Source organism: Nerophis ophidion, linkage group LG03 (genome assembly GCF_033978795.1).
Source record: "Nerophis ophidion isolate RoL-2023_Sa linkage group LG03, RoL_Noph_v1.0, whole genome shotgun sequence".
Lineage (NCBI taxonomy): Eukaryota > Metazoa > Chordata > Actinopteri > Syngnathiformes > Syngnathidae > Nerophis > Nerophis ophidion.
This window is the reverse complement of record NC_084613.1, coordinates 9,128,801-9,142,783: the sequence shown is the minus strand read 5'-3', so window position 1 is coordinate 9,142,783 and position 13,983 is coordinate 9,128,801. Positions and strand designations below refer to the sequence as shown.

General features: G+C 37.7%; 1 protein-coding gene across 5 annotated transcripts in view; it reads left to right on the top strand.

Moving 5' to 3' along the window:
* The window catches only part of LOC133549077 (ELKS/Rab6-interacting/CAST family member 1-like), a 76,279-nt gene that overhangs the window by 22,477 nt on the left and 39,819 nt on the right, over window positions 1-13,983 (top strand). For all 5 annotated transcript variants that reach the window (XR_009806021.1, XR_009806020.1, XM_061894181.1 and 2 more), the window contains exons 4-5: window positions 6,044-6,335; window positions 12,822-12,949. Coding sequence is in view for 3 of the 5 variants with exons in the window: in XM_061894181.1 (XP_061750165.1) it covers window positions 6,044-6,335; window positions 12,822-12,949 (420 nt within the window). In the remaining 2 variants the exon portion in view is untranslated. The remainder of the gene's footprint in view (window positions 1-6,043; window positions 6,336-12,821; window positions 12,950-13,983) is intronic.

Sequence of the window (13,983 nt, the reverse complement as noted above, 5' to 3'; positions counted from 1 at the left end):
TTATACTCTGAAAAACGTTCAATTTTTACCAAATGTGTTAGCTTGATGCTAATTTACATTGGATTTTCCATAGATAGGCTGCGGTTAGCATTGGCAATTTTACATGGCGATTTCAATACCTCCAAATGTGTTATTAAAACTTCAATTAAGATGCACGGTACAATCAAACAGCTGCTGTGTAATAAGTACAGTACCTACAGTATTAACACTTTTCAGGGCGCAACAAAACCCTAAGCAACACACCATAAACTTTACACTACTGCTATTTAATGTTTTGCCCTTGCAACTGTAATTATACTCAAAAAAACGTTGAATTTTTACAAAATTTGTTAGCTTGATGCTAATTTACATTGGATTTTCCATTTATAGGCTGCGGTTAGAATTGGCGATTTCAATACCTCCAAATGTGTTATTAAAACTTCAATTAAGATGCACGGTACAATCAAACAGCTGCTGTGTAATAAGTACAGTACCTACAGTATTAACACTTTTTAGGGCGCAACAAAACCCTAAACAACACACCATAAACTATATACACGTCTGCCTTCTAATGTCTTGCCCTTGCAACTGTTATTTTACTCCAAAAAACGTCCAATTTTTACAAAATGTTTTAGTTAGGTGCTAATTTATAATTTTTTGACGTTGCACGCGCGACAGTATGTGACATATGTAGGAAGGTGCGCTTGTTTTACGTCTCTGTGAGAAGGAGAGACAAGAAAGAGTGAGAAGAGTAATGCCTGCAGCTAAAAGCAACTGCGTGAGAACGTATACTCCAATATCACCATATAGTCATTTTCTCTATCGCACAGAGACAAACCCGAGATAAATCGAGTATTTGGACATATCGCCCAGCCCTAGTTGATACAGTACATGTGTGCATATGTGTCGCTCAGCGGGGTGGCGCGGCGGATGGGAGACGTCACAGCAGTGAGTCAGCCACAGTCACACACTAGAAAAAAAAGGAGTGTTGGCGTGAAGGAGAGAATTGGAGGCAGGAAGATAAGGATGCTGTGAGGATGAGAACGTAGGGAGGGACGAGGGGGGAGAAAAGACTCATCTCTTTGTTCTGCCTTGTGAAAACGCTCACAGTCGCGCCTGTGACGCCGCCCAGCTCTGCCTGGCGTCAAATGCCACAAAACAACACCGTGTTTCACTGCAATGTCACACAAATGCTGTCACTGGTAATACAAACCCCGTTTCCATATGAGCTGGGAAATTGTGTTACATGTAAATATAAACAGAATACAATGATTTGCAAATCCTTTTCAACCCATATTCAGTTAAATGCACCACAAAGACAAGATATTTGATGTTCAAACTCATAAACTTTATTATTTTTTGCAAATAATAATTAACTTTGAATTGTATGGCTGCAACTCTTGCCAAAGTAGTTGGGAAAGGGCATGTTCACCGCTGTGTTACACCACCTTTTCTTTTAACAACACTCAATAAACGTTTGGGAACTGAGGAAACTAATTGTTGACGCTTTGAAAGTGGAATTCTTTCCCATTCTTGTTTTATGTAAAGCTTCAGTCGTTCAACAGTCCGGGGTCTCCGTTGTCGTATTTTACGCTTCTAAAATTATACTCAAAAAAACGTTGAATTTTTACAAAATGTGTTAGCTTGATGCTAATTTACATTGGATTTTCCATAGATAGGCTGCGGTTAGCATTGGCGATTTTACATGGCGATTTCAATACCTCCAAAAGTGTTAATTAAAACTTCAATTAAGATGCACGGTACAATCAAACAGCTGCTGTGTAATAAGTACAGTACCTACAGTATTGACACTTTTTAGGGCGCAACATACACCTAAACAACACACCATAAACTATACACTACTGCCATTTAATGTCTTGCCTTTGCAACTGTAATTATACTCAAAAAAACGTTGAATTTTTACAAAATGTGTTAGCTTGATGCTAATTTTCATTGGATTTTCCATAGATAGGCTGCGGTTAGCATTGGCGATTTTACATGGCGATTTCAATACCTCCAAATGTGTTATTAAAACTTCAATTAAGATGCACGGTACAATCAAATAGCTGCTGTGTAATAAGTACTTCAATGATGGGAGACAGGTCTGGACTGCAGGCGGGCCAGGAAAGTACCCGCACTCTTTTTTTTTACGAAGCCACGCTGTTGTAACACGTGCTGAATGTGGCTTGGCGTCGTCTTGCTGAAATAAGCAGGGGCATCCATGAAAAAGACGGCGCTTAGATGGCAGCATATGTTGTTCCAAAACCGGTATGTACCTTTCAGCATTAATGGTGCCTTCACAGATGTGTAAGTTACCCATGCCTTGGGCACTAATGCACCCCCATACCATCACAGATGCTGGCTTTTGAACTTTGCGTCGATAATAGTCTGGATGGTTTGCTTCCCCTTTGGTCACGATGTTGAATATTTCCAAAAACAATTTGAAATGTGGACTCGTCAGACCACGGAACACTTTTCCACTTTGCATCAGTCCATCTTAGATGATCTCAGGCCCAGACAAGCCGACGGTGTTTCTGGATGTTGTTGATAAATGGCTTTCGCTTTGCATAGTAGAGCTTTAACTTGCACTTACAGATGTAGCGGCAAACTGTATTTAGTGACAGTGTTTTTTTGAAGTGTTCCTGAGCCCATGTGGTGATATCCTTTGGACATTGATGTCGGTTTTTGAGGGATCGAAGCTCACGGTCATTCAATGTTGGTTTCCGGCCATGCCGCTTACGTGGAGTGATTTCTCCAGATTCTCTGAACCTTTTGATGATATTATGGAGCGTAGATGTTGAAATCCCTAAATTCCTTGCAATTGCACTTTGAGAAACGTTGTTCTTAAACTTTTTGACTATTTGCTCACACAGTTGTGGACAAAGGGGTGTACCTCGCCCCATCCTTTCTTGTGAAAGACTGAACGTTTTTTGGGAAGCTGTTTTTATACCCAATCATGGCACCCACATTGTTCCCAATTAGCCTGCACACCTGTGGGATGTTCCAAATAAGTGTTTGATGAGCATTCCTCAACTTTATCAGTATTTATTGCCACCTTTCCCAACTTTTTTGTCACGTTTTGCTGGCATCAAATTCTAAAGTTAATGATTATTTTCAAAAAATTTTTTTTTTTAGCAGTTTGAACATCAAATATGTTGTCTTTGTAGCATATTCAACTGAATATGGGTTGAAAATGATTTGTAAATCATTGTATTCTGTTTATATTTACATCTAACACAATTTCCCAACTCATATGGAAACAGGGTTTGTACCTCCACCAAGCCATTTTCTGGATGCTTAGACAGTTGGAAGTTGGAATCGTATAATTACAACAAGCGGCCCCACATTTTCCGTGAAAATATACAAAATCCCAGGGATTGGACCAAAGTCGTGCATGGCATTGCACAAAACCCTCATCATTTTTTCCACTTGACTCATCTTCTACTCCTGAATCTCTGCACACACGACGGTGACAGTTTGTCAATGCAGCCGTACTGTGTTGCATTTAGGGTTGTACGCTACACCGGTACTAGTATGGTATCGCAGTAGTAATGAATCAAAAACGGTACTATACTATGTTTAAAAAAACACCGGCTTTAAATATTAAATGAACCAAAAATATGACTTATTTTATCTTTGTGAAAATATTGGACGCAGTGTGTTCTCAAGCTTATTAGATGCAATGCAAGTGTAAGCCACTGTGACATTATTGTTCTATTTTCTATTTTTATTTTTATTTTTTATGAATGTCTAATTATAATGTCAATGAGGGATTTTTAATCACTGCTATGTTGAAATTGTTACTAATATTGATACTGTTTTTGTCATGTTTGTGTCTTCTCAATTGCTCTGTTTATTGCTGTTCTGGGTGTCGCTGGGTCAGGTTTGGTTTTGGAATTGGATTGCATTGTTATGGTGTTGCTGTGTATTGTTTTGTTGGATTGATTAATTAAAAAAAAAAAAAAAACAGTACTATACTACACTACAAAAAGTCAGTGTTCAAAAACAAGGGGGAAAAAATACAAAAATGAGGGGTGTTTTACTTGAACTTAGCAAAAGTATCTGCCAATAGAACAGGAAAATTTGGCTTGTCAAGACTTTCCAAAAGAAGTAAAATGAGCTGACCTCAATGAACCCCAAAATACCTTTAAAAAAAGTACATTTTTCTTGATAGAAAAAACAAATATGAAACCTGTTTTCTCGGTATGTTGAAAAATCTTCTTAAATGAAGTAAATGCTCATGCCGTTATCTTGACATAACGATACGCTCTTAGTATTACATTTCTGTAAACCAGCAAACTTATACTAAAAACTAGAGATAATATAGACACTTACGTCACGTGTTGTCCTCATTATAACACTTATATATGGCTTTTAAAGTCATTTTGATATTAGGTTATTATAGCTAATTTAGACACTTATGTGTTGCCTTCATTATAACACTTATATAAGACTTTCAAAGTCATTTTAACAGTAAGACAATATAGACACTTACATCATGTGTTGTCTTATTTATAACAGATATATAAGACTTTTAAAGTCATTTTGATAGTAGGCTAATATAGACACTTACATCATGTGTTGCCTTCATTATAACACTTATATAAGACTTTTAAAGTCATTTTGACAGTAGGATAATATAGACACTTACATCATGTGTTGTCTTATTTATAACAGATATATAAGACTTTTAAAGTCATTTTGAGAGTAGGATAATATAGACACTTACATCATGTTTTGCCTTCATTATAACACTTATATAAGACTTTTAAAGTCATTTTGATCGTAAGATAATATAGACACATCATGTGTTGCCTTCATTATAACCCTTATATAAGACTTTGAAAGTAATTTTGACAGTAGGATAATATAGACACTTGTGTCATGTGTTGTCTTCATTATAACACTTATATAAGACTTTTAAAGTCATTTTGATCATAAGATAATATAGACACTTACATCATGTGTTGTCTTATTTATAACAGATATATAAGACTTTTAAAGTAATTTTGAGAGTAGGATAATGTAGACACTTACATCATGTGTTGCCTTCATTATAACACTTATATAAGACTTTTAAAGTAATTTTGACGGTAGTATAATATAGACACTTATGTGTTGCCTTCATTATAACACTTATATAAGACTTTTAAAGTCATTTTGATCGTAAGATAATATAGACACTTACATCATGTGTTGCCTTCATTATAACACTTATATAAGACTTTTAAAGTAATTTTGACAGTAGGATAATATAGACACTTACATCATGTGTTGCCTTCATTATAACACTTATATAAGACTTTTAAAGTCATTTTGATCGTAAGATAATATAGACACTTACATCATGTGTTGCCTTCATTATAACACTTATATAAGACTTTTAAAGTAATTTTGACAGTAGGATAATATAGACACTTGCGTCATGTGTTGTCTTCATTATAACACTTATATAAGATTTTTAAAGTCATTTTGATCGTAAGATAATATAGACACTTACATCATGTGTTGCCTTCATTATAACACTTATATAAGACTTTTAAAGTAATTTTGACAGTAGGATAATATAGACACTTACATCATGTGTTGCCTTCATTATAACACTTATATAAGATTTTTAAAGTCATTTTGATCGTAAGATAATATAGACACTTACATCATGTGTTGCCTTCATTATAACACGTTTATGAGACTTTTAAAATAATTTTGATAGTAGGTTATTATAGCTAATATAGACACATCATGTGTTGTCTTATTTATAACAGATATATAAGACTTTTAAAGTTTTTTTGATAGTAGGATAATATAGACACTTATGTCATGTTGTCTTCATTATAACACTTATATAAGACTTTTAAAGTCATTTTGAACGTAAGAAAATATAGACACTTACATCATGTGTTGCCTTCATTATAACACTTATATACATACGGATTTTAAGTTTTTGTGGCTTGAGACAGATGAGTTTTTTCTTATTTTTGGTCCAATACGACTCCTTCAACGATTTTGTTTGCCGACCCCTGCTTTAGACCCAGCATCAATTGTACCGTTTTCCCTCTCCCAGCATCTCCAGATGACGGTACAGGCGCTCCAGGACGAGCTGAGGATCCAGAGAGACCTAAACCAGCTGCTCCAGCAGGACCCCGCCAGCCAAGTCCGGGACCTGGCCCTGTCGTCCGAGCCTACCGAGGAGAACTTCAGGCGGCTCCAGTGCGAGCACGACAGGCAGGCCAAAGAGCTCTTTCTGCTCAGGAAAACCTTGGAGGAGATGGAGTTGAGGATCGACACGCAGAAGCAAACCCTGGGGGCCCGAGACGAGTCCATTAAGAAACTCCTGGAGATGCTGCAGAGCAAAGGTGAGTGTGGGGGAGTGCGAGGCCCTTCTATGTGCAGCTCAGGCTTGTATTAAAGATATTTATGGTCTAGTCCACGTTCAGCTAAAGCAGGGGTAGGGAACCTATGGCTCTAGAGCCAGATGTGGCTCTTTTGATGACTGCATCTGGCTCTCGGATAAATCTGAGCTGACGTTGCTTAACACGATAAATAATGAATAATTAAAGCTGCAAGCAGCGTTGGTCGGGTCCGCCTTTGGCCGCTGCCGCCGTGACCCGAGTCCCGATCTTAGTCAGACCTACATAGAAGTTTTTGTTTCATCACTCTACGACATTCCTAACAGAATTTACAAGCAGTTTTATCAGTTTTTTTTCTTAGGGGGCGCTAGAACCCAATTTTCATTGTTGGGGTTGGTTTTTTTATTGGATGGCAATTTTCACCATTCCTGATGTGTGTGTAAAATTTGGTGAGTTTTGAAGCATGTTAAGGGGGTCAAATTACAGATTGGAGTTTCTGGATGTTGTTGATAAATGGCTCGATAAGTAATGAATAATTAGGGTCGGCAGGCCCATGGGCCAAGGACCCTATTGAAACTGCTGTGTTTTATTATTATTCCGCACCTACGCGCTGTAATTTGACCCCCTTAACATGCTTCAAAACTCCCCAAATTTGACACACATGTCGGTATAGCAAACCTTCCCAACATATTAAGCAACCAATCCCCCAAAATGAAAATTGCGCTCTAGCGCCCCCTAGGAAAAAATTACAGACAAAACTGCATGTAACGTCTGTTAGGAATGTCATAGCGACATGAAACAAAAACTCCTATGTAGGTCTGACTTAGACCCAATTTTCATACACTCACTTCTTTCAGCAAACATCTACAGGAAGTTGGCAAAAACCCCTTCAAAATAACATTTTTGCAAAAAAAGGGAATTTTTGCCTCTTTGCGCTGTAATTTGGCCCCTTTTAAAATGCTTCAAAAGTCACCAAACTTGGCACACACATAAGGACTGGCAAATATTGCGATCTAGTGAAAAAACCAAACCCCACAACTCAAAATTGCGCTCTAGCGCTATTTTTGAATAAAACACTGAAAAAACTGCTCCTAGGAAGAAAACACAGACAAAACTGCTTGTAACTTCCGGTAAGAATGTCATAGACATGAAACGAAAACCTCTATGTAGGTCTCGCTTAGACCTACATTTCATAGATTGACAACCCCCAACAAAAATCAACAGGAAGTTTGCAATCCCCCCTTCAAAACAAAAGTTTTGTAAAAACCGGTCACCTTTCTTCAAACATTATCTCCTCTGAGTGCGTTTGTTGTTTTGGCTTCAAACTCGCACAGGGGAGAGATTGAACCCTTCTGATTAACAGTATAGAACACAGTTTTGATAAGTTCTCAGGTTTTGATTTTACGCGCCTTCAAAGAACCCCTGTGCAAAGTCTCCTAAAAAATGTAATTTTTGCCTCTTTGAGCTGTTATTTGACCCCGTTAAAATGCTTCTAAACTCACCAAACTTGACACACACATCAGGTCTGGCAAAAATTGCGATCTAATGAAAAACCTAACCTCAAAACTCAAAATTGCGCTCTACCGCCCCCCTAGGAATACAACACGGACAAACTGCTCATAGGAAGAAAACAGAGACAAAACTGCTTGTAACTTCCGGTAGGAATGTCAGAGAGACATGAAACAAAAAACACTATGTAGGTCTCACTTAGAACTATATTTTAATAATTAACATACTTTAGCAAAAATCAACAGGAAGTTTGATATTTTCACTTCAATACAACAACTGCATTACTTTCACAATGTATTAGATTCTCAAAATAGTGGCTCCAAAGCGTCTTCTAACGTGGGTCTCGGGGGCAGCAGCCAAAGGCGGACCCGACCAACGCTGCTTGCAGCTTTAATTTCACTTGAAATCACAGTGTTAAAAATAATGTTCAAAATATAAAACATTATCATGCATTTTTAATCCATCCATCCGTTTTCTACCACATCTGTTCAAGAAGTTGCATCAATGGTAAGAAGTTATTTATTTATTATTGGTTAGTGTGGGGCTTGCCCTCCCGGGGGTTCCTCAGACCCCCAAGCACCGACATGAGAGCCTGTTTCAGGGTTACAATATTGTTTTATTTTAGTATTTCCAGCCCCAACCCAGTCTTTTGATTGATTGATTGATATTTTTATTAGTAGATTGCACAGTACAGTACATATTCCGTACAATTGACCACTAAATGGTAACACCCAAATAAGTTTTTCAACTTCTTTAAGTCGGGGTCCACGTTAATCAATTCTCTCCTCCTGGCTGCTGCTTATACCAGAGCGATAGGTGATTAGATAACAAGGCCCAGGTGGGCCTTCTACGCACCTGTCGCTGCAGGCCCGCAGGCCACTCCCCCTCAAAAGTTAGCTTCAGAATAACAATGTTATTACAAAGAATAAGAGACCTATTATACTCTAGAAATGTTGGTCTTGCTTAAAAATGCACGTGTTTAGTTGTGTTCAGTGTTAAAAAAAAATATTATATGGCTCTTACGGAAATATATTTTAAAATATTTGGCTTTTTGGCTCTCGCAGCTAAAAAGGTTCCCGACCCCTGAGCTAAATGATGTGGATCTGTCAGAACCAGCCCAGGTTTCAGGTGCTCTACTGTCTGATAGGAATGCACAACATATTCCAGTCCCAGTAAATGATCATTGCTGGGGCATGTGGAGTGAAGGCTGATACCCAGACAGTACATTGCTGAGATATCTCGCCATTGTCAGCTCTCCAAAATAGTCCAGCATTTACAGCAAAAACATGCCGTGACCGCCCTTGACTTTTTACTAGTTAATGGACGAGGGATGTAATGTTTGTTTTAATTCCTGGCTGTCAAAGACCACGTGTGTAACACACATTGATTTGTTTACTTTTATGTGAACATTGAATATATATGTATGTGTATATATATATATATATATATATATATATATATATATATCAGGGGTGTAATGGTACACAAAAATTTCGGTTCGGTACGTACCTCGGTTTAGAGGTCACGGTTCGGTTCATTTTCGGTACAGTAAGAAAACAAACAAATATGAATTTTTTTGGTTATTTATTTATCAAATTTGTAAACAATGGCTTTATCCTTTTAACATTGGGAACACTATAATAATTCTGCCCACGTTAATCCACATTAAATTGCCTCAGGTTGTTGCTTTGATTTAAAAAAAAAATGACAAAACCTTTCTTCTACATATAAAAAAGTGCAACATTAAACAGTTTCAAGTCAACTCATCATGCTTGATTTATTACAGCATTTGGGAAGCCTGTGGTTGACTTTTATTATGTAAATGTTATGTTTATGTCAACATGTGATAGCAGGGACCCTGCCATTCAAAACTCGGCTACTACGGTATAGCTCGGTTGGTAGAGCGGCCGAGCCAGCAATTCGAGGGTTGCAGGTTAGATCCCCGCTTCTGTCATCCTAGTCACTGCCGTTGTGTCCTTGGGCAAGACACTTTACCCACCTGCTCCCAGTGCCACCCACACTGGTTTAAATGTAAACATTAGATATTGGGTTTCACTATGTAAAGCGCTTTGAGTCACTAGAGAAAACCGCTATATAAATATAATTCACTTCACTTCACTACATTATGTATGATTAATGTAACTATAGTTGAAAAATAGTACAATATTAATAGGAGAGACTATTCATCCCTGAAATCTATGGAGTTCATGTTAGTTCATGTGAAATAACAGACGGACAGGGCTTTGCTGCCCCTAACACACACACACACACACACACACACACGCACGCACACAGCAAAATGAGCTAACGTAACGCTAAAAGCTAATTAGCCTTCACATCACCTCAAGCCAGAACTGTGAGCGAGCTGAACTGCAGTTTATGTTTCTAAAATGTCAACGGGCTCAAAGTGATGTTTGTAATAGTTGTGACTGGGAAGTGTTTTTTTATAATTTGGGGAGTGTACGATGTCCGCTGCTAAACACATGTCTTTTCGACATGCGTTCTGAATACGCACTGCTGATTGGCTGTTACATTGCTCTGAATACGCACTGCTGATTGGCTTTGTATGTAACCAATCAGATGGTTGTGTGGGCGGGACAATGCTGGGTGCTCACTGCTCAGACAGAGTCAGAAAGCAGAGCAGCTTGTTAAGACTTTAGGACAGTGGTCCCCAATATTTATAGATATTTTTGCATGCATGCATATATATATGCATATATGAATGTCTGACTTTTGGACACTTACAGTAGAAAAATCCAGACTTTTTGACACTCGGAAAAAAAAATCCAGACATTTTGACAAAAAAATTTCAGACTTTTTGACATTTACAAAAAATCCCGCCCTTTTAACACTTACAAAAAATCCAGACCATTTGACACTTAAAAAAAATCCCCATTTTTTGACAGAAAAAAATCTAAAATTTTTGACCCCAAAATTTTTCCGACTTTTTGACAGTTGGAAAAATCCAGACTTTTTGATAGTTGGAAAAAATCCTGACTTTTTGACCAAAAAATGTCCGACTTTTTGACAATTTGAAAAAATCTCGACCTTTTGACAAAAAAATCATGACTTTTTGACACTTAGAAAAAATCCCTACTTTTTGACAAAAAAAAATTCTGACTTTTCGACAATTAGAAAAAATCCCAACCTTTTAACACAGAAAAAAATCCAGAATTTTTGACCAAAAAATTGCCGACTTTCTGACGAAACAATTTCCGACTTTTTGACACTTACAAAAAATCCCACCCTTTTAACACTTACAAAAAATCCAGTCCATTTGACACTTACAAAAAAATCCCCATTTTTTGACACAGAAAAAAATCTCAAATTTTTGACCCCCAATTTTTTCCGACTTTTTGATAGTTGGAAAAATCCAGACTTTTTGATAGTTGGAAAAAATCCTGACTTTTTGACCAAAAAATGTCCGACTTTTTGACAATTTGAAAAAATCTCGACCTTTTGACAAAAAAATCATGACTTTTTGACACTTAGAAAAAATCCCTACTTTTTGACAAAAAAAAATTCTGACTTTTGGACAATTAGAAAAAATCCCAACCTTTTAACACAGAAAAAAATCCAGAATTTTTGACCAAAAAATTGCCGACTTTCTGACGAAACAATTTCCGACTTTTTGACACTTACAAAAATCCCACCCTTTTAACACTTACAAAAAATCCAGTCCATTTGACACTTACAAAAAAATCCCCATTTTTTGACACAGAAAAAAATCTCAAATTTTTGACCCCCAATTTTTTCCGACTTTTTGATAGTTGGAAAAAATCAATCAATCAATCAATCAATCAATGTTTACTTATATAGCCCTAAATCACTAGTGTCTCAAAGGGCTGCACAAACCACTACGACATCCTCGGTAGGCCCACATAAGGGCAAGGAAAACTCACACCCAGTGGGACGTCGGTGACAATGATGACTATGAGAACCTTGGAGAGGAGGAAAGCAATGGATGTCGAGCGGGTCTAACATGATACTGTGAAAGTTCAATCCACAATGGATCCAACACAGTCGCGAGAGTCCAGTCCAAAGCGGATCCAACACAGCAGCGAGAGTCCCGTTCACAGCGGAGCCAGCAGGAAACCATCCCAAGCGGAGGCGGATCAGCAGCGCAGAGATGTCCCCAGCCGATACACAGGCGAGCAGTACATGGCCACCGGATCGGACCGGACCCCCTCCACAAGGGAGAGTGGGACATAGAAGAAAAAGAAAAGAAACGGCAGATCAACTGGTCTAAATAGGGAGTCTATTTAAAGGCTAGAGTATACAAATGAGTTTTAAGGTGAGACTTAAATGCTTCTACTGAGGTGGCATCTCGAACTGTTACCGGGAGGGCATTCCAGAGTACTGGAGCCCGAACGGAAAACGCTCTATAGCCCGCAGACTTTTTTGGGGCTTTGGGAATCACTAATAGGCCGGCCTGACTTTTTGACAAAAATTGTCCGACTTTTTGACAATTAGAAAAAATCTCGACCTTTTGACAAAAAAATCATTACTTTTTGACAAAAAAAAAAATTCTGACTTTTTGACAATTAGAAAAAATCCCAACCTTTTAACACAGAAAAAAATCCAGAATTTTTGACCAAAAAATGGCCGACTTTTTGACGAAACAATTTCCGACTTATGGACACTTACAGTAGAAAAATCCCGACTTTTTGACACATGGAAAAAAATCCCGACCTTTTGACACTTAGAAAAAATCCCGACTTTTTGACAAAAAAAATCTGACTTTTTGACAATTAGAAAAAATCCCGACCTTTTGACACGCACAAAACATCTCGATTTTTTTCTTTCCAGGCAGGGGCTGCATACATACATGCATGTGCATGTATATGTATGGATATATATATATATATATATATATATATATATATGGAAATAAAAAATTGTTTGCCTTGGTGCCCTCAAATATGAGCCCTCCATTAAGGCAACAAATTGGAGGCCTGCATTGTGTTGCATTTCTCATCTCAGGTCCATCTGCTAAGGCGTCAGAGGAGGACCAGGAGCGCACCAGGAGGCTGGGAGATGCAGAGATGCACCGGCATCACCTGGAGAGCCTCCTGGATCAGCGAGACAGGGAGACCGCTGCCTTGAGAGAGGTAATGTTTTTTAACTGTGCGGAAATGGAGCGTAACATGGAGGGATTATGTTGTGTTTTGTTACCTGGGGAATGTATTAGTCAACTGCAGAGATTCCCAGGTGGTGTTTGAGTCATTGATTGGGGTGGAGCTTTGTCCGTACAATGTATTGTGATAATTACATTGAAGCTAAATAAACAAAATAAAAGGACTTATTTCTGTATGCAAAAGTTGCTAATAAATATCTTTTAAGTGCATTTTTATCCCCAGTCGGAAAATTGAGGTCGGACGTTGTCTTTTTGTTTGTTGCCATCACTGGATCACGGCATTCTAACTCGCTCGCCAAATAAACATCTTTCATTGAAAATAATCGAAATACATTTAAATGGTGCTTGGTACCCCCAAAGCAGCACCATTTTAATATATAACATACCTTTCAAAAACTAACTATGGCATAAGAAATATTGTAATATATATACATTTAATACAATACAACAGAATATACTATTAACGACTACAATAGTTTTATGAAATAATATAATAATAACGGTCGGCATTTACCTTGAAGAATGCACAGTGTCTCCTTCCAACTGTTTCTCTGTCAAACACACCTTCAGCAGCTTCTCCATATTTTCATGGATAAAAGTGTGCCGTGTGTCGATCTCTAGCTTTAAGCTAAAACTTTTTAATTCAATGAATATCATTCGCTTCTTCTCAGCAGTGTCCTTCACACTCACTTTCTTTCTTCTCATGAATAGAAATCAAGGTTATGTCGATCCCTAGCTATAAGCTAATGCATATAATTTGCTTCTTCTCAGCAGTGTTTCACACTCACTTTCTTCCTTCTCGTGAATGGAAATCAAGGTTATGTCAATCCCTAGCTATAAGCTAATGCATATAATTTGCTTCTTCTCAGCAGTGTCCTTCACACTCACTTTCTTCCTTCTCGTGAATGGAAATCAAGGTTATGTCGATCCCTAGCTATAAGCTAATGCAAATAATTTGCTTCTTCTCAGCAGTGTCCTTCACACTCACTTTCTTCCTTCTCGTGAATG